The sequence below is a fragment of the Crotalus tigris genome, unplaced genomic scaffold (assembly GCF_016545835.1).
Source record: "Crotalus tigris isolate CLP2741 ecotype Arizona unplaced genomic scaffold, ASM1654583v1 scf7180000017871.4482833, whole genome shotgun sequence".
Classification (NCBI taxonomy): domain Eukaryota; kingdom Metazoa; phylum Chordata; class Lepidosauria; order Squamata; family Viperidae; genus Crotalus; species Crotalus tigris.
Window position 1 is genome coordinate 1,581,503 of NW_024096690.1, and position 18,632 is coordinate 1,600,134.

At 41.6% G+C, this 18,632-nt stretch overlaps 2 protein-coding genes across 2 annotated transcripts in view; one reads left to right on the top strand and one right to left on the bottom strand.

Annotated features, from left to right (window-relative positions):
• The window catches only part of NGLY1 (N-glycanase 1), a 33,640-nt gene that overhangs the window by 14,107 nt on the left and 901 nt on the right, over positions 1-18,632 (bottom strand). Inside the window, 3 exon segments of the mRNA XM_039343700.1 lie at positions 9,266-9,339; positions 9,342-9,474; positions 10,106-10,220. Coding sequence (XP_039199634.1) covers positions 9,266-9,339; positions 9,342-9,474; positions 10,106-10,220 — 322 coding nt within the window.
• LOC120308125 (paraneoplastic antigen Ma1 homolog) lies at positions 1,031-8,450 on the top strand. The gene has a single exon (XM_039343699.1). The coding sequence runs from the start codon at positions 2,198-2,200 to the stop codon at positions 3,122-3,124; it is 927 nt and encodes a 308-aa protein (XP_039199633.1). The 5' UTR covers positions 1,031-2,197; the 3' UTR covers positions 3,125-8,450.

Consider the following 18,632-nt stretch of genomic DNA (forward strand, 5'->3'; position numbering starts at 1 on the left):
AAATACTTGGGTGTGTTTTTTTAAAACATGGCATGACTTAGGAATAGAAATAATATTAGCAACCATTACAAATTTATACATTTATGCCAACTAACATCAGATTCCAGGGCAGAATATAGAAGAATTGCAGAGTGCTTGATAACTCTCTGAGCTCAGATGTTTCATAACCAAACTAGGTAACATTATCCATGCTAATAGGCAGTGGGATTTGCTCTTATTTTATATACTAGTGGCTTGCCCTGTCAATGTTGATGGGAGTGGTCTTGATGGTTCCTTGATTAGAATGTTCTTTAGTGCCAGTTTCTTGGTCTCAGATGATATTATTTGTTTGGTAATGAAATAGTAGTTCAGCCTTGAGCTACAAATGTTCTTTTCTATTGATATATATATATAAATAAATAAGCAGAATATATCCAGATCTAAAAGCAATAAATTAATTTCTAGTGCAATAAACAATCTCAAGCAATTATGCAGACTTTTGCAATCAGTCACTGAGAGAGTCAGAGTACCCCCAAATATGGGATTATGAAAATGTATGTATGTATGTCATTTTTTTTACAAAATGTTCTTTTGTTCAGCCTCTAAGCTCCTCAGAGATTTTGAAGGAATACTGGCTGGCCTATTCATACCTGACAATGGATCACTTGCTGCTTTCTGATATTTCTCAGGATTTATTTTAGAAGACATTGTAAAGCATGGTAGATATATTTATGACAGTACATTGAATCTAATAACTAACTGTCCAAAATATGATGTTACAGTATCTTTTCGTGAGAAAAATAAAGTACCCATCCTCTTTTCTTTATCAATTGTTCTCTACACAGTCTCCTAAGGTATTTTATGAGGAAAGGAAATGGAATTCAGACTCAGATTGCCACAATCTTCACACTTTAACACAGACAAATTTTTGATCTAGTGTACTTTTAGAATAATGTATATCTTTGAATAATCAGAAATATTAATATTTACCAGATGTCAAAGGTTACGTATAAATTTTTAATGAATTCATGTGTAGCGGGGCTGTCTTAGAGTGTTTGCAGGAGTTTGACTGGGAAGGGAGAGATTGGGACAGCTACTGCTGGTTTTGGGTGTGGCAGGGGTGGATGAAGGGAAAGGATAGAAAAAGGGAAGGAAGGAAAGGGAAGGGGTGGTTGTTGGAGTTCGTCAGCTGAAGGTAAAGAGGGATTGGAGGTTTTAAGCTGACCCCTTCATGTGGAGGAAGGGGAGAGAGAAAGAGAGAGAGAGTAGAATTTTATTGCTTTCCTTCGTCAGAAGGATATCTCAAACGGAGGCGAGAGAGTGTGTGTGGAAAGGAAGTGGCTGGGGCTGTTAGCCTGGGACTTTTAACAATAAAGATAAGGGGGGAGGGTTTTGACACCGAGACCTGACTGAGAAGAAACAACAAAAGAAGAAAAAAGATTGGTCGTAGCTACTGTTGCTGTGAAGCCTGGAGGCTATCTGGACTGTGACTACTGTGGGGGGAGGAAACCATTACTATAGCACGCTGACTGCTTTTGTTTCTACTACTGCCTGGAGCCAGGGTTTTCATCCACCCCACTTGATCTTGAACGGTCATTGAGGATTCATTAACTATTGCTGCTACAACAGCCTTGGCCGGTTGGATACCATCACAGCATTGACTATTGGGGCTGGGACAGGGGGCTGGCCATCTTTGTTCCTGGAAACCCCTTCTTAGTGACAAGAGTCTGCTACTTCCGAACTCTGCATGAAGCTCCGGTTAGAAGAGATACCTTACCAACCCCTAGAGAATACAGTGGCAGAGCTTGACTAAGGGGGGCTGGGAGGGCCTAGGCTTTGGTGGCCTCTGTGGAGGTAACGCTACACATGGGGGCTCGTCCGGGATTTCCTGCCTGGCATATCCCCTTAGTAAGGAAAGGTTAGTCTTGTGTGAGGATATGAGCCAGGAGAACAATATGGACTCTAGTGCGGCCACCAGGTGGTGTGAGGAGCAGAATAGTGAAGTAAGGATAAGCGTAATAATCAAGGTTCCTGGTGATGTTTGGTCAGAGGAGCAAATTCTACAGACATGGAGGGTTTTTGTCTGGTATATGTGGTATATGTGGTAGATACGAGGGTGGATAGGGATTCCCCCTATTTTTATGTACTGCTGGAATAGAAAAAGAGTGTCCCAGAGTGCTTTCAGATTCAGAGTTTGCAACTGACAGAAGATGCCAGGATGGGGGTGATTTTCCCTGTTACATGGGACACATCTTTGACCAAACTACTAGGCCAGAAGAAAGAGAAGTGTGTCTCCCCACCTGCAGGGATAGCAGAAGTAGGGTTTACACAGGTGGGGAGAAGTTTGACTTCCGCCCAAAAACGGACTGGGGGTTACTGTATAGGGGCTGGATATAGGAAATTACCTATTTTGGGGGGGATGCAACTGGTGCCAGAGGGAGAAGAGAAATATGAAGCTTGGATGGAACAGGCCATAAAAGTTGAGGAATGGGATATACCGGATACCCAGAAAAGACAACGGGTTAGAGAAAGTTTAAAGGGCCCTGCAGCAGAGGCCATTAGAAGTTTAACACTGAGTCGGGGGCAGTTTACTGTACGTGACTACCTCTCTTTGCTGCATGATGAGTTCGGGTCTGTTGAGACGGTCTTTAGTTTATTGTTCCGGTTGGAACATATGTACCAGAAGAGGGGTGAGAAGCTGTCCGAATATATAAGGTGCCTAAATAGATTATTATATCAGGTAGTGGAGAAGGGGGGATTGGATCCAGCTGGGGTGGAACAGGCCAGGATAGAACAACTCTCCTGGGGTGCTTTGGCTTCAGACCCTGTCCGGAGCCAAATAAAGGTCAAAGCTAGAGGGAATGCCTGGGGATATCACGAGCCTATAAGGAGAGTACGGGCAATGGAGGTTGTGGAGGGGGCTAAGGAGATGCCAGCTGAATTGTCGGTAGGACGGCCCTTAGGCCCAGGAATGAGAAAGGTAAGAGAAGAGGATAACCGGATAACAACGATGCAAACCGAGATACTGGAGTTAACCAAGATGATAGCCTCTTGGTCAACTGTGGATGGCCCACCCCTGGAGGCCGGGTTGGAACAACTGATGGGAGAAATTTGGGTCCGCCGATCTGGGATAATAATCCAATGAGATCAGTGGTCTGTTATAATTATGGGGGCATGGGGTATTATAAGTGTGCATGTTCAAAACCATATAGAAGATCAGAGAACCCAGTGCAGTTGGGAAACTGCCAAAGGGCCCTAGTGAAGGAGCTAGCTGGGTGCCCGGCCATATCAGTTAGCTCCGACAAAAGAGGGTCCCCTTGGAAATCCTCGGCAAAAATGAGGGTAATGGGAGTATCCCCTCTGATAAGAAACCCCCATCCCCTTGAATTGACAGAGGCCAAAGCCATGGCTCCTCAGCAGCTGGTGGGCCCCTCTCCTGTGGTGTCGGTACAGGTGGAAGGTATTTATTTATACTAAGGCCCTTTTGGATTCAGGTGCACAGGTGACGTTTTTATATAGGGATTTTTATGATAAGTATTTGACATATATGCCCATACAGAGTTGGGTGATTTGAAGATCTGTGGTATTGGTACTGAAAGATTCTCCTATTATGGATGTTTGCCTATACAATTGACGTTTGGGCCCTCTGTTGCTGGGTATACGGAGACTTTGGATACTTTGGCTATCGTGTGTACTCACCCCCCGGGAGTTAGCTAGGGTTCATTGATTGTGGGGACTAATACCAGTTTAGTCAGGTGGTTACTCACCCCAGTCATTCCATTAGGGAATGACTCGTTAGTGAGGGATGTTCATCCTGCGCTGCGGACTGTATGTCAGGGTTTGGCAGGAGCAGCAGGCCCCTGCAGAGGAAGTGGGGCGGTTATGGAAATTGGATAGGAAAAAGAGGGTAATACAACCAGGGGAAGTGGTGTGCTTGAGGGCTTTTGTTACGTTAGATTGGGAGCAGCCTGGGCTGCTGGGACAAAGGGACAGAATGGTGGAGTGAAATTAATTCCAGAGGTAATCTCCACGCAGGTGTTGCAACAGGGAAAGGGGCGGATCTCAGTTGGAGTTTGGAATATCACAGGCCTCCTGGTACGATTGAGGAATCGGATGTTGTTGGGGCAGGTGAGCCCAGCTACCCCAATTGAGTCTCTGGATGGTAAGGGAGAGATGGAGGGAGAGGTCTCGATGGATCAGTTTTATCCTAGAATACCCAGCTTCCTCTTGAGTGGTGAGAGAGAGCGAGAGACCAGCTTTGGAAGTGGAGACATTTATTCTTGCGAGACAATTTTGATGTGGGCTGTGCTAGGAATGCCAAACATGAAATCCGATTGAGGGAAGATAAACCCTTTAGGGAGAGATCTCGGCGAATTCCCTTAAGTGACCTAGATGATCTTAGGGAGCATCTGGCAGAGTTAAAAAGGACTGGGGTCATTAGGGAATCCCGAAGTCCTTATGCTTCCCCTATAGTGGTGATCCGAAAGAAGAACGGGACCCTAAGGATGTGTATAGATTATCATACCCTTAACTGGAGAACCATCCCTGACCATTATATAACTCCTCTGACAGAGGATGCTTTGCAGTGTTTGTCAGGGGCAAAGTGGTTTAGTGTGCTGGATTTAAGGAGTGGTTCCCATCAGATCCCCATGCATCCGGAGGATAGGGAGAAAATTGCGCTCATCTGCCCATTGGGGTTTTATGAATTCAATCGAATGACGCAGGGTTTGTCAGGGGCCTCAACAACCTTTCAAAGGCATATGGAACGGACAGTGGGGGACATGAACCTGATAGAGGTGTTGGTCTATTTGAACGACATTATTGTTTTTGGGGAGACACTTGAGCAGCATAAAGAACGTCTAGAGAAGGTATTGATAGGCTCCAGAAGGAAGGCCTGAAATTGTCGTTAGAGAAATTTTATCACTCATCTGTCACCTATTTAGAGCATGTCGTTTCAGCCAAGGGGGTGGCAACGGACCCCGCTAAGCTTGAGGCCATGGTTTCTTAGCCCAGGCCCCAGAGTGTTGCTAAATTGCGATTGTTTCTGGGATTTTGTTCATACTATCAGAGGTTTGTGGAAGGGTTTGCTAAGATAGCTCGCTCGCTTAATGAGTTGTTAAAAAATGAGGGGGTAGATGATGCAGTGGGTCGTTCGAATCCAACCCATAAAACGAGGGGGCCCAGGAAGTCACGGGAATCTATTCAGGCAGAATGGACTGAGCATTATGAGCAGGCCTTTGATCAGCTGAAGAGGAGGCTTACAAACACCCCAGTCTTAGCTTATGCCGACCCCAATCAACCATATGAACTACATGTAGACGCCAGTCGGGATGGTCTTGGGGAAGTTTTATATCAGGAGCATGATTAATGTTTGAAGCCCATTGCATATATCAATAGGGGTTTAACTCTTGGGGAAAAGAACTATCCCACCCATAAGCTTGAATTTTTGGCACTCAAGTGGGCGGTGGTGGATAAGTTGAGGGATTATCTGTATGGGGCAGAGTTTGAGGTCAAAATGGATAATAATCCACTTACATACTTGCTTACTACTGCTAAACTGGATGCCATGGGGCATCGATGGTTAGCTACCCTTTCTGGGTTTAGGTTCAGTTTGAAGTATTGCCCAGGGGTGGGGAACATCGATGCAGATGCTTTGTCAAGGAGGCCCCAAGATTCAGGGACAGGCACTAGAGAGTGGGTACAATTGTCCCCTGATGGTATTCAAGCGCTGTATCGAGGGGTTGAGCATTGAGCTAGGGGAGCAATTGGGGCTGAATCAGTGGGGGTTACCATTGCAGGTGTCCTCAAATTATACTCCAATCCTATTCAGGTTAGAGGGGAGGGTAGGTTTGCCTTGACTGAGAAAGATCTGTGGAGGGACCAGATGGAAGACCCCTCTGTGGCTTGGTTGGAAGAGCTTTGAGAAGCGGTCAGCAGGAGGTTTTACTCATCGATGCGCCCAGAAGAGTATGAGTGCTGTACAAGGAGTGGGGTCGTCTGCAGCTTCGTGATGGAGTAATCTATCAGAGGGGCCTCTCAGATGGGCTCAAAGAAAGGTGGCAGCTTTTGCTTCCAGAGAAACACAGAAGAGCAGTGTTGACTGCACTTCATGACGAGCATGGGCATTTGGGGCCGGAAAAGACTTTTGAATGGATCGGTTCTGTTGGCCCTGCATGAAGAAGGGGATTATTGCAGATCTTGTCTGCATTGTATTCAGAGAAAAACTCTACCATCAAGAACTGCGTCAATGGGCCATTTACAGAGTTATGGAACCTTGGACTTGGTTTGCATCGATTTCCTTTCCCTGGAACTGGATGCAAGTGGACAAGGAAATGTGTTGGTCGTGACCGATCATTTTACCCTCTATGCTCAGGCCTTCCCAACAAGAGATCAGCACGCTGTTACAATGGCCAAGGTAGTGGAGAAATTTTTTATGCATTATGGGCTGCCTCAGCGCATACATTCTGACCAAGGGAGGGATTTTGAAAGTAGGCTTGTAAAACATCTGCTGGGCTAGTTGGGTATTCAGAAGTCCTGTACCACCCCGTATCACCCACAGGGGGACCCGCAGCCTGAGAGATTTAATCGCACTCTCTTGGACATGTTGGGGACCCTTACGGAGGAGCAGAAACATCATTGGACAGAACATATCTCTGCCGTCGTGCGCGCCTATAACATCACGAGAAGTGACACTACCGGGTATTCCCTGTACTGGCTAATGTTTGGCAGGGAAACCCGCCTGCTGGTAGATCTAGCTTTTGGTACCTCAATGGATGAGATCTCTTTTAAGTCCTATCGTAATTATGTGGACAGGAAGAGTTTAAAGGGAGCTTATGAAAAAGCTGCAGAGGCCGCAGGGGTTCGGGAACGGCAGAACCAGAGAAATTACGATCTAAAGAGTAAGGGTCCAGGATTTACAGTTGGGGGATCAGGTGCTATTAAGAAATCTGGGCCCCGCTGGGAAGCAGAAATTAGCCGATCAGTGGGGCTCCTGGTTGTATGTGGTTAGTGAAAAACTGCCGGGATTGCCCGTATACTGGATATGGCCAGAGGGAAGCACAGGACCTTCGAAAGCGTGGTACCGGAACCATTTATTGCCCTTGCACGAGGCAGTACGAGCTACCCAGCTAGTTCCCGAAGATGAGCCCCGTGTGGTGGAAAGGGGAATGGAAACCAGGGAAAAACCTGTCTTGTCTATAGAGAGGGAAGCGGAGGATTCTGAGGAAGAAGAGGGCGACATAGGTCGGTTATGATTATCAGGGGATATGGGGATTGTGGGTGGTGAGGTGGAGTTAGAACAGTCAGGGCTTGATGTTCAGAACCTATGCCTAAAGCTTGTGAACACGAGGGGACTCCCCAGAGATTTGCGGCCAGGGATCAGTCTGGGGAATGATCAGGACAGGATGGATTGTTGCCCTCAGAGATTGCAGAGCCAGGGGAATTGTTGGAGGTGGATCAGGTTACTTCATGGGGTCTGCAGTCACCAGTGTTAGAGGAAGAGTTGCTAGTTCCGGGTACTTCCGGGGATGGGGAGCCACTAGAGGATGGCGCCCATGATGCTGTTGAGCCTAAAGTGCAGAGATTGAGGCGAGTGATACGCCCGGTGAAGAGACTAACATATGATGCCCTAGGACACAGCATAGAGAAAGAGTGACATTCGCCCCTTAATAATATAAATGGTGAGTAGAAAGGTTCTCTATTCTTTGGGGGACCAAAGAAACTGTTTAGGTGGGGGGAGTGTGTAGCGGGGCTGTCTTAGAGTGTTTGCAGGAGTTTGGCTGGGAAGGGAGAAATTGGGACACCTGTTGCTGGTTTTGGGTGTGGTAGGGATGGATGAAGGGAAAGGATAGAAAAAGGGAAGGAAGGAAAGGGAAGGGGTGGCTGTTGGAGTTCGTCAGCTGAAAATAAAGAGGGATTGGAGGTTTTAAGCTGACCCCTTCATGTGGAGGAATGGGAGAGAGAAAGAGAGAGAGGGAGTAGAATTTTATTGTTTTCTTAGTGAGAAAGATATTTCAAATGGAGGCAAGAGAGAGTGAGAGAGAAGGAGTGGAATTTTATTGCTTTCCTTCGTCAGAAGGATATTTCAAACAGAGGCAAGAGAGAGTAAGAGAGAGGGAGTGGAATTTTATTGCTTTCCTTCGTGAGAAGGATATTTCAAACGGAGGCGAAAGAGAGTGTGTGGAAAGGAAGTGGCTGGGATTGTTAGCCTGGGACTTTCAACAATAAAAATAAGGGGGGAGGGTTTTGATGCCAAGACCTGACTGAGAAGAAGCAACAGAAGAAGAGAAGAGACTGGTTGTAGCTACTGTTGCTGTGAAGCCTGGAGGCTACCTGGATTGTGACAACTGCTGCTTGTACAAGTTTTAGATTTTGTGGGGAGGGGCAAGCCATTATATAGCACGCTGACTGCTTTTGTTTCTACTACTGCCTGGAGCTGGGTTTTCTTCCACCCCACTTGATCTTGAAAGGTCGTTGAGGATTCATTAACTATTGCTGCTACAACAGCCTTGGCGGGTTGGATACTGTCACAGCATTGACTATTGGGGCTGGGGGGGGGGCTGGACATCTTTGTTCCCGGAAGTCCCTTCTTGGTGACAAGAGCCTATTACTTCCTAACTCTGCCTGAAGATATCTTACCAACCCCTAGAGAATAAAGTGGCAGAGCTTGACTAAGGGGGGCAGGGCTGGGAGGGCCTGGGTTTTGGCGGCCTCTGAAGAGGTAACACTACACATAATTACATGTTTCTATATAAAACATAGGGAGGGGCACATATGATCCAGATATATCCACTAATCCAAATTGCCGACTAGATCATTCACCCAATTTGGAAGCTCTAACTTATTCAGAGATTGAAAGCATCAATATGATCAAGTCATCTTCAAAATAAATTTCCAAATACTCACATAATACTCAGCATGATTATATAGGCAGAACATAAAAATAATTTCAGCATGGTTTGCAAATATTTTATAAAATATCATGCAAATGACCTTAAATTCACTATAAATTTTATTTTCATACTATATAATATGTTTGCAATCATACTTCGTTGGGCTGATGCTTGGAGACTAAACACTTATATAAAGTTTATCTATCTATCTATCTATCTATCTATCTATCTATCTATCTATCTATCTAAATTTTATATAAGCACAGAAAGTAATATTTCTAGGAATTGCCATATGAATTACATTTCCATTTCACACTGTTGTTTAAGTCTTTAATTTACATTCCCAATTTCAAATATTATTAATGTTCAATGTAACAAACTTTAAAATAGGTTACCATGACAGCAGACTGAATATCTGTGTCTAATTTGGTATCAGTAGTATGCGTTGACTGAAGAGCAGAAGGCTGTGTATCTTTCCAGAGGATCCTGATCTCATTTGATCTGATTCATTTATTCAGCTACTCTTTCCTTCAGCAATTAGATTTCAAATTCTGCATAGCTGCTAAATTGATGCCTCCTTAGGAAAAGTAAGATGAATTTCCCCCTGAAATTACAATCACAAAAGCAAAATCATCTATATTAAAAATAATTTTGTTCTGAATTATACCATCTCTTCTAACCTGGTAAAAGAAATGCATAAATAAAAAATATTCTTGCCAACTATAGGTAGTCTTGCTCTATAATGACAATTGGAATTGGAATTTCCATTTCTAATTTCATTAAATGACGTGATCATAAACTAAAACTCATGAGACCACATCACTTAGTGATGACAATCCCAGCAATCATTGTTGCCATCTTTCAGCAAGAATCAATGGTTAAGCAAGGATTTCATGTGACTGTTATTTGTGATCTCCTGCCAGTTTCCAACAAGCAAAATCAATGGGGAAGTTAGCAGAAAGTCTAAAGTCCCAAGTGGCTCACAAACAGGCCATGACTAGCTTGTATGTGTATATACAAATTATAATACAATCTAGAATGATTGAATATGGCATACATGTTTTTCACCAGAAGGATAGATGTTGGCAATCTTAAAAAATGGTTAAGTTTACCTTAGCACATAAAGACCAAACTAGAAGCAAAATACCTTCATTGTAGTGGATGAGAATAATAAGATGTTTCAAAAAAATCAAGTAAAATACTTCTACATGGCAATTTCAAGGTACCTACAGTACCTCTACAAATCCCATTTCAAATAGGCATTCAACAACTTCTCTGACAGCCAATAATCTGGTAGAAATTGCTTGATTCTCAATCCAAAGAGATCAATATTTTTCTTCATTTGGGTGTCTGATTAGAATGAAAAATATTTAACCATTTTTTGTAAGATGTGCATATATTTTGAAGCCAAGAACATTGCTCTCATATTTCAGTAACAAATTATGGCTGTCTGTGTACCCATGTACCTTAACATGACTCTTTTAAGTTCCATAGATATGTTCTCTGGTTTCACAATTCTGAGATATTATTAGTTAAATAGTAAATAAAGTCTGTAAAATGATTTAGGCCTTTTATTGCTTATATTCACAACTATCCTACATGATAAATCAGTATTTTTTAAGGAAACATAGCTGGGCTAATCACATTATTTTGCCATATTTTGCAACAATTCCCTCTAGCCTCTCTCATGAGTGTTTTTAGATAAAGAAAACCTACTCATAGATACTCACACATTGATCAGCTCCTGGATACATTATCTTTTATACTCCCTGTCAAGCTGTGAAGCCTATTATCTTTAGGACCTGTGCATGCTTCTAGTTTGCCAACAGTGTGGGAAGGGGAAAGGGAAAATTTTTGAATCCACAAGTGTTCCTTATTAATGTGAGAGCTGAAGAGTTGTTTTAGCAACTAAAGTTTTTTCTCATAACAATTACTGGATAATATATTGGACAATGTGACCTGAACTGTCAGAAAGGGGAGAGAAAGTTTTACTCTTTTAATTATCTGTTTCCTGTCATAGTTTCAGAGTTAGCTTTTCTTCAAGCTTGCCGGATTGTTTTATGACTAATAAAGTTAACCTTAGAGTTCATCATACCTCTAGTGTTTTGCTTGGTTGGGCTTTTCAGCCAGAATATGACACTGCCTATCTTTGAAAATTCTTTGAACTGGCTTCGAGTCAAGATGGCTAACTGACCAGTCCAGAAAGTTCTTTCCAGACCAAAGCTTTTTCAATTTTACAAAATAAGGAACTGAGTTCTATAAGTTTATATCAGTCTCCTGGGTTGAGGAGAGCCTCATAATCACCCCACAAGATCCTCCATACAGCAGTGGTCTGCAAGGAGACTCTGGAGCAGCACTTCAAAGTAACCAAGTGAGCTATTTAGCTGGGTGCTGTTACTCTGTTGTGAAAAAGCAGTCATTTTAGAATTTATTTTTCAAGTGGACAATGTTGTTCCCTTTTAGACACTGTATTAGTTTACTACATTTGCTAACCGAGACTCCTTTCAGTCACAACTTATTACTCCTTTTGGAAGATCTGTCAAGACTGATTTACACTTTCACCTATATTCCGCTTTGCTGGCAGCTTGACAAAGAAAAGGGGGAGGGGGGATGGAATGCAAGGGTGGGGACAGTTGCATCTGAGCATTGTTCTCGTGAGAGCATGCCCAACCCAAGGACACATTGAGCAGGGGGACTAACATGGCTCACTGGTTTCCCATAACACAATGAACAGAAGTGATTGGTAGACGTAATGAATTGTGGGTGGTCCACAGGGAAAGGGGGGGGGATTTACTATGCTAGCTTTTGTGTGGTAAACCCAGAGTGGGTTTCACTTCATCTGTGTCAATACGGTTCATTCAGTCAAGTTTATACTCATGGTAAAATAAGATCCCAGGAGTTTCTTTTTCTGGATCCGCCAACTGGACAGTTGACAATCTGCACCATTTTGGGGACATTGTTATTGTTGAACAATGTGGAGGAAAGCTAACAGAGGTGAATTAAAGTAAGGAAGCGTGGAATATATTTTTCTTTTTTAATTTTGATGGAGAAACATAAGGATCTAAAAGCTGATTTTATTTTATAATTTTCATGAATTGGCCACCTTTATTTGATAAATACACAGAAGAACTATACAAGAACGAGCTTAACATCCCACATAACCATGATGGGGTAGTCACTGACCTCAAACCAGACATCCTAGAATGTGAAGTGAAATGGGCCTTAGAAAATCTGAGCAACAACAAAGCTAGTGGAGGTGACAGTATTCCAGCTGAGCTATTCAAAATCTTAAAAGACGATGCAGTAAAAGTGCTACACTCAATTTGCCAGCAAATTTGGAAAACTCAACAGTGGCCACAGGATTGGAAAAGGTCAGTTTACATTCCAATTCCAAAGAAAGGCAATGCCAAAGAATGTTCAAACTATCGCACCATTGCACTCATTTCACATGCTAGTAAAGTTATGCTTAAAATCCTACAAGCTAGACTCCAGCAGTATGTGGATCGAGAACTACCAGAAGTACAGGCAGGATTTCGAAGAGGCAGAGGAACTAGAGATCAAATTGCCAACATACGCTGGATCATGGAGAAAGCTAGGGAGTTCCAGAAAAACATCTACTTCTGCTTCATTGACTATGCTAAAGCCTTTGATTGTGTGGATCACAACAAATTGTGGCAAGTTCTTAAAGAGATGGGAATACCAGACCATCTTATTTGTCTCTTGAGAAACCTATATGCGGGTCAAGAAGCAACAGTGAGAACTGGACACGGAACCACTGATTGGTTCAAAATTGGAAAAGGAGTCCGGCAAGGCTGTATACTGTCACCCTGCCTATTTAACTTATATGCAGAGCACATCATGAGAAAGGCAGGGCTAGATGAATCAAAAGTTGGAATTAAGATTGCCGGGAGAAATATCAACAACCTAAGATATGCAGATGATACCACTCTAATGGCAGAAAGTGAAGAGGAACTAAAGAGCCTCTTGATGCGGGTGAAGAAGGAGAGTGCAAAAGTAGGCTTGAAACTCAATATTAAGAAAACCAAAATCATGGCATCCAGCCCACTCAATTCCTGGCAAATAGATGGGGAAGAAATGGAGGTAGTGACAGATTTTATTTTTCTCGGCTCCAAGATCACCGCAGATGGGGACTGCAGCCAAGAAATTAAAAGACGCTTGTTCCTGGGAGGAAAGCTTATGGCAAATCTAGACAGCATACTAAAAAGCAGAGACATCACCCTGCCAACAAAAGTGCATATAGTCAAGGCCATGGTTTTCCCAATTGCAATGTATGGATGAGAAAGTTGGACCATAAGAAAGGCTGAGCGACAAAAAATTGAGGCCTTTGAACTATGGTGCTGAAGAAGACTCCTGCGAGTCCCTTGGACTGCAAGGCATTCAAACCGGTCAGTCCTAGAAGAGATCAACCCTGACTGCTCTTTAGAAGGCCAGATCCTGAAGTTGAAACTCAAATACTTTGGCCACCTAATGAGAAGGAAGGACTCGCTGGAAAAAGACCAAATGCTGGGAAAGATTGAGGGCAATAGAAGAATGGGACAACAGAGAATGAGGTGGCTGGATGGAGTCACTGAAGCAGTAGACGTGAGCTTAAATGGACTCCAGAAGATGATAGAGGACAAGAAGACCTGGAGGAATGTTGTACATGGGGTCGCAATGGGTCGGACAGGACTTCGCAACTAACAATAACAACAATTTGATATTGGGAGTTATAATTTGCAATTTTGGATTTTTTGTTGTGGGAGGCTGAAATCTGATTTTTATGAATTCTGATTGGCAAGGAATTATCAGCTGATCTATAGAAACCCTTTTGTTTGTTTGCTTTGACCACAAAAGGGAGCTAAAGAGAAGAATGTAAAGAAATATCAAAAGAATTTTAACCAGAGAGAATGCAAAAATTATTTTGGAGAAGTACTTAAACAAAACAATTCACTTTATACATCAATTACATTCCAAAATTATTACAAAACAGGAGCAAGAGAACAAATTATTCAAATAATTATTGGAAAAGAGATGAGTAAGCCAGGGATGATAGAAAGTTATGAAACTACTGAGTATTTGACAATACAAACAAATTAACTGTAATTTTGAAATATCAATCTGATACCAAGAGTGTAAAGGTGATTTATACATCCCCCAACACAATTGAAAGAAGATGTCTAGGGCAGGGGTCTCTCTCTCTCTTTTTCCTCTCTCTCCCTTTCTCTCTTTCCTCTCTCTTTCTTCCTCTTTCTCTTTCCTTTCTCTCCCTCTTTCTCTGTCTCGCTCTTTCCTCTCCCCCTCTTTCTCCTCTCCCTCCCTCCCTCTCTTTCTCTCTCTCCCTCTCCTCTCCCTTTTTCTCTCTCCCTTTCTCTTTCCCTCTTTCCCCTCCCTCTCTATTTCTCTCTCCTTTTCTCTCCCTTTACTCTCCCTCTCCCTCTTTCTTTCCCTCTCCCTTTCCTCTCCCTCTTTCCCTCTCCCTTTTTTCTCTCCCTCTCTCTTCCTCTCCCTCTTTCTGTCTTTTTCTGTCTCTTTCTCTCTCTTCCCTCCCTCTCTCCCTCTCTCCGATCTTCTGCTCACCTGGCAAGCTGGCTTCAAGCTGTTCTCCAACAAGCTGACCCACATTCTTATTGGGCTGCCTCTCTCCTGCCCTTCCTGCAGAAACGCAGCCTAGGCAGGAGCCCCACCCAATAAGCTTGTCAGCTTGTCGGAGAACAGGGTGAAGCCAGTCTCTTTTTTACAGAGAGAGAGAGAGAGAGAGAGGGAGGGAGAGAGAAAGAGAGAAGGGAAGCGCAAGTGCCTCTCTCTGTCTCTTTTTCTCTCTCTGCAAATGGCAGAGGACGCTGGGAGCCGCAAGAGAAGTCTCAAAGAGCCGCATGTGGCTCCGGAGCCGCAGGTTGCCGATCCAGGACTAGGATCTTAAAATGAACATAAAATAGTTTCTCCTTTAATGTTAAAGAATTTGAAAGAATATTAACAAAACCATGAATTTTGTTAATATAAATTATGATAGCTTACAAAGATTAGTAAGTGTAAATAGAACTATAGATCATTTTCCACAACAGAGGAAAAAATGTTTTTGTAAACTGTTGATGTAACTGTTTTAAACAAAGATTTTGTCTGGATTTGTTTCTATTAGGATTATTACTTCTGGTTTTTAATGCCTGAAATACAAAATAAATAAATAAATTTAAATTTAGTTTGAAGATTTAGTAATTTTGTAGGTATACTACTGGCTTTCAATAATTATAGGTAATGTAAAAAGTTGAGGTTGCAAATGTATTAATATTTTGTTGTGTTGGAATGAGTCAGAAGTCAACACTTTGTTTCTCTCCTTTTTTCCCTCATCTTGCATTTTCCCTTCCCTTTTATTTAAACTTTATTTTCATTGTATTATATGCTATAACAAGCCTTAATATAATTATCATTTTAAAAAGAAAATCTTTTGCACTAAGGTTCCTAAACAGGATGTACAGCAAACTCACAGGAGTATTACAAGATATTTTAAATTTTTGAGGGAAACACAACAATATTCAAAATAAGATCACGTGAAGTATTAATACCACTCTACAATGCCTTGGTAAGGCCACACTTGGAATACTGCATCCAGTTTTGGTCACCACGATGTAAAAAAGATGTTGAGACTCTAGAAAGAGTACAGAGAAGAGCAACAAAGATGATTAGGGGACTGGAGGCTAAAACATATAAGGAACGGTTGCTAGAATTGGGTATGTCTAGTTTAACGAAGAGAAGGACAAGGGGGGACATGATAGCAGTATTCCAATATCTCAGGGGCTGCCATAAAGAAGAGGGAATCAAGCTATTCTCCAAAGCACCTGAAGGCAGGACAAGAAGCAACGAATGGAAACTAATCAAGGAGAGAAGCAACCTAGAACTAAGGAGAAACTTCCTGACAGTGAGAACAATTAATCAGTGGAACAGCCTGCCTCCAGAAGCAGTAAATGCTCCAACACTGGAAGTTTTTAAGAAGAGACTGGACAGCCATTTGTCCGAAATGATGTAGGGTTTCCTGCCTGAGCAGGGGGTTGAACTAGATGACCTCCAAGGCCCCTTCCAACTTTACTACTATTACTAAGTTGGATACTACACAAGCTGTTATCTGGAGAAGTGCGTAGTTATGATCTATGGGGTCTGTGAAAAAAATACTGAGACAGGATGTAGTGAACTGAAAGTTTGGGAACCTCTGACCTAGAGGAGTTGAACATGGTTGCCAATCTTTTCGCTTGCCTGGGATGTAATGAGTGAAGGAAGGGGAATTCTGTTGGGCCATATATAAAAAATATAATATGGTTAATGTATATAAAATCACATAATACTAAAAATTTAGGATCTGTGGGCTTGCATTACTAGCTGTCCAGGTCTGCCTGCAGCTGAAGGATGCAGCTTGGACACACTTGATATAGAAAGCAACAGTGTGTCAAATATTTAAGACAGACCATGCTAAGAAATCAATGTGAATTAGGAAAGGTTTGTCTGAGACATTTACTTAGTGCCCAGGCCATTTTTATACCTGACTGTTGCCATGATAGCAGCTTTCTCTTTTCCTTCTTGGCTATTTCCTCTATTCTCCACACCACATGATTAAATGCAGACACATTTCATGTTCTCCCTAACATCACTATTTCAGGGGTTGAATTCATTACCAATTGGTTTCTAGCAAATTCTACTGTAACCTTAAAATGCTGTTGTCATTTTAAAATTCTACATGGTCAGGGATCTGAATAACTTTGAGACTGCCTACTCCCAGCAGTAGCTATCTGTTCAGTTAGATCTGAAGGAGGATTCCCATCAAGTACCTATATCTGAAAAAATATTACCATCAGAAGTCATAAACTGGGATATTCCCACTGTTATCCCACTCCTTTTGAACAGCACCAGGATAAGATCAGCACCAACAAAAAGAACTTTGATTTTTATTTTTTAACTTTGATGGGAAAATTTCCCTTTTTAAATCATTTATTTTTTGGGGAAAAACTTTATCTCAACTTTTCTCTATGGTTATGATTTATCTGCATCTCTTGTCCCTGAAAAGAACAGTGTGTTTTTCAAAATGTCTCTAAAAGGAGATAAAACTTTCTGGGAAGCATTTGAAAAAAGAATGCTCTCCAACCTATAGGTTTTATTTGAAAATATAAATAAAAAATTTGATGGGTCAATAGCGGCCCAAAACCAGCATGATATCCAAAAGCAGGAAATAACAGTTGGATTTGATTTGTAACTTGATGAATTTGAATACAATCTGTTGCTGCCAAATGTGAGGAAAAAAAGTATTTGGTTTGAAAATTATAGATCTTCCAGAAAAAATTGAAAGGAATATGAATACAAGAAATTCTGAGATAAAGGAATTGATGAAGGATGAATTGGATTTTCTTGGCAAGATGAATGTTGTGTTTTAAGAAGACTTTTTCAACAATGGATGCTGCAGAGATATTCACAACAGAGATTTATGAACTTTGGAAAAGAGATGCAATTTTGGGGAAAGTTCCCAATTAAAATCCAAGGAAAGGTTTTATTATTAAGACTCAAATGAGGGTATTTGATTCTGGACAGATCAGAGATAATTTATTTAAGATAGATAAGAAACTGCTATAGACTCTCTACGAGTAAATTATAATAATAGATTGTTAACAGAGGGCATTGTTTAACTCAGGAGTCTCAAACCCCCAGTCAACAGCCCATTGTGAATCAGACCGAGCAAATGGCAGATGCATGTGCTGCCATTGCCAATCTGTGAAGCCAGAAAGGTTGAGGCCATTGATTTACCCTATTAACTATTTTTTTCTTCATATATGCAATGTATAAGGTCAAATTGGGTTGCAAATAGATGTAGAAGTTTATAAGTTTTGGATCTGTTGGAGGAAACTATTGTTGTTGCAATACATCTGTCACTTTTCAACCAAGGGAAAATTAAAAAAAAACCCACATTATTCCAGAAAGCCTTTGGAAAATGATATGAGTTGTGAGATATCCCTATATAAGAGATAATTAGATAATTTTGGGATGTAATTCTTAAAGTATGATTTGTATTTTATAATAAGTGTTACTATTACAGTTATTTTAATCTATTTATGGAATCGGAATGTGTGCTTAGGAGCGAGTTGTAATTTAATAGTTTAATACTGAAATACCTTCTCCAAAAATGCATTTGTTTTTAGAAGACTTCCTCAGAATTCCCTGGCTTTTCAATGTAGGCACTAGATTCCTGTACTGTTTATATAACACATTTATTCTTTCTGCTTTTCCTGAAGTATCAGATACTCCCTCTAAGGCATCCCATTGCCGGCAATGGGGAAAAAGTTCCGATATGTTGCACGATGTCACGTGACATCATAAGTTTGACATGTCTGCTCTAAGGAACTCCTCCTCCGTCTCTTCCATTTCTGCCTATGACAGGTATAAATAAGGCAGTCATCACAGCTTTGAATTTTAGTGAGACTATTTTGCCCCTAATTAAATTTCTTCTAGTGCTTCTTAATCAGAACTTATTTCAACCCTAAGAATAAACTGGAATTCCCAATGTTAACACATTCAAATGTGTTTTGTACTATACAAAACTAGAAGGGAGCAATATAGTGTTATTTTTCAAAAACCATCCCTTCTGCAATCAAACAGCTCAAAAATTTGGATGAGAATGGCTATCGAACTAATCTCATTTGGTTCTTTGGACCTTGATAATTTTATTTTTAATATATTTTAGGTCACACATATGGTTTAACAATTAATACCCTTTCCAAATCTAATACC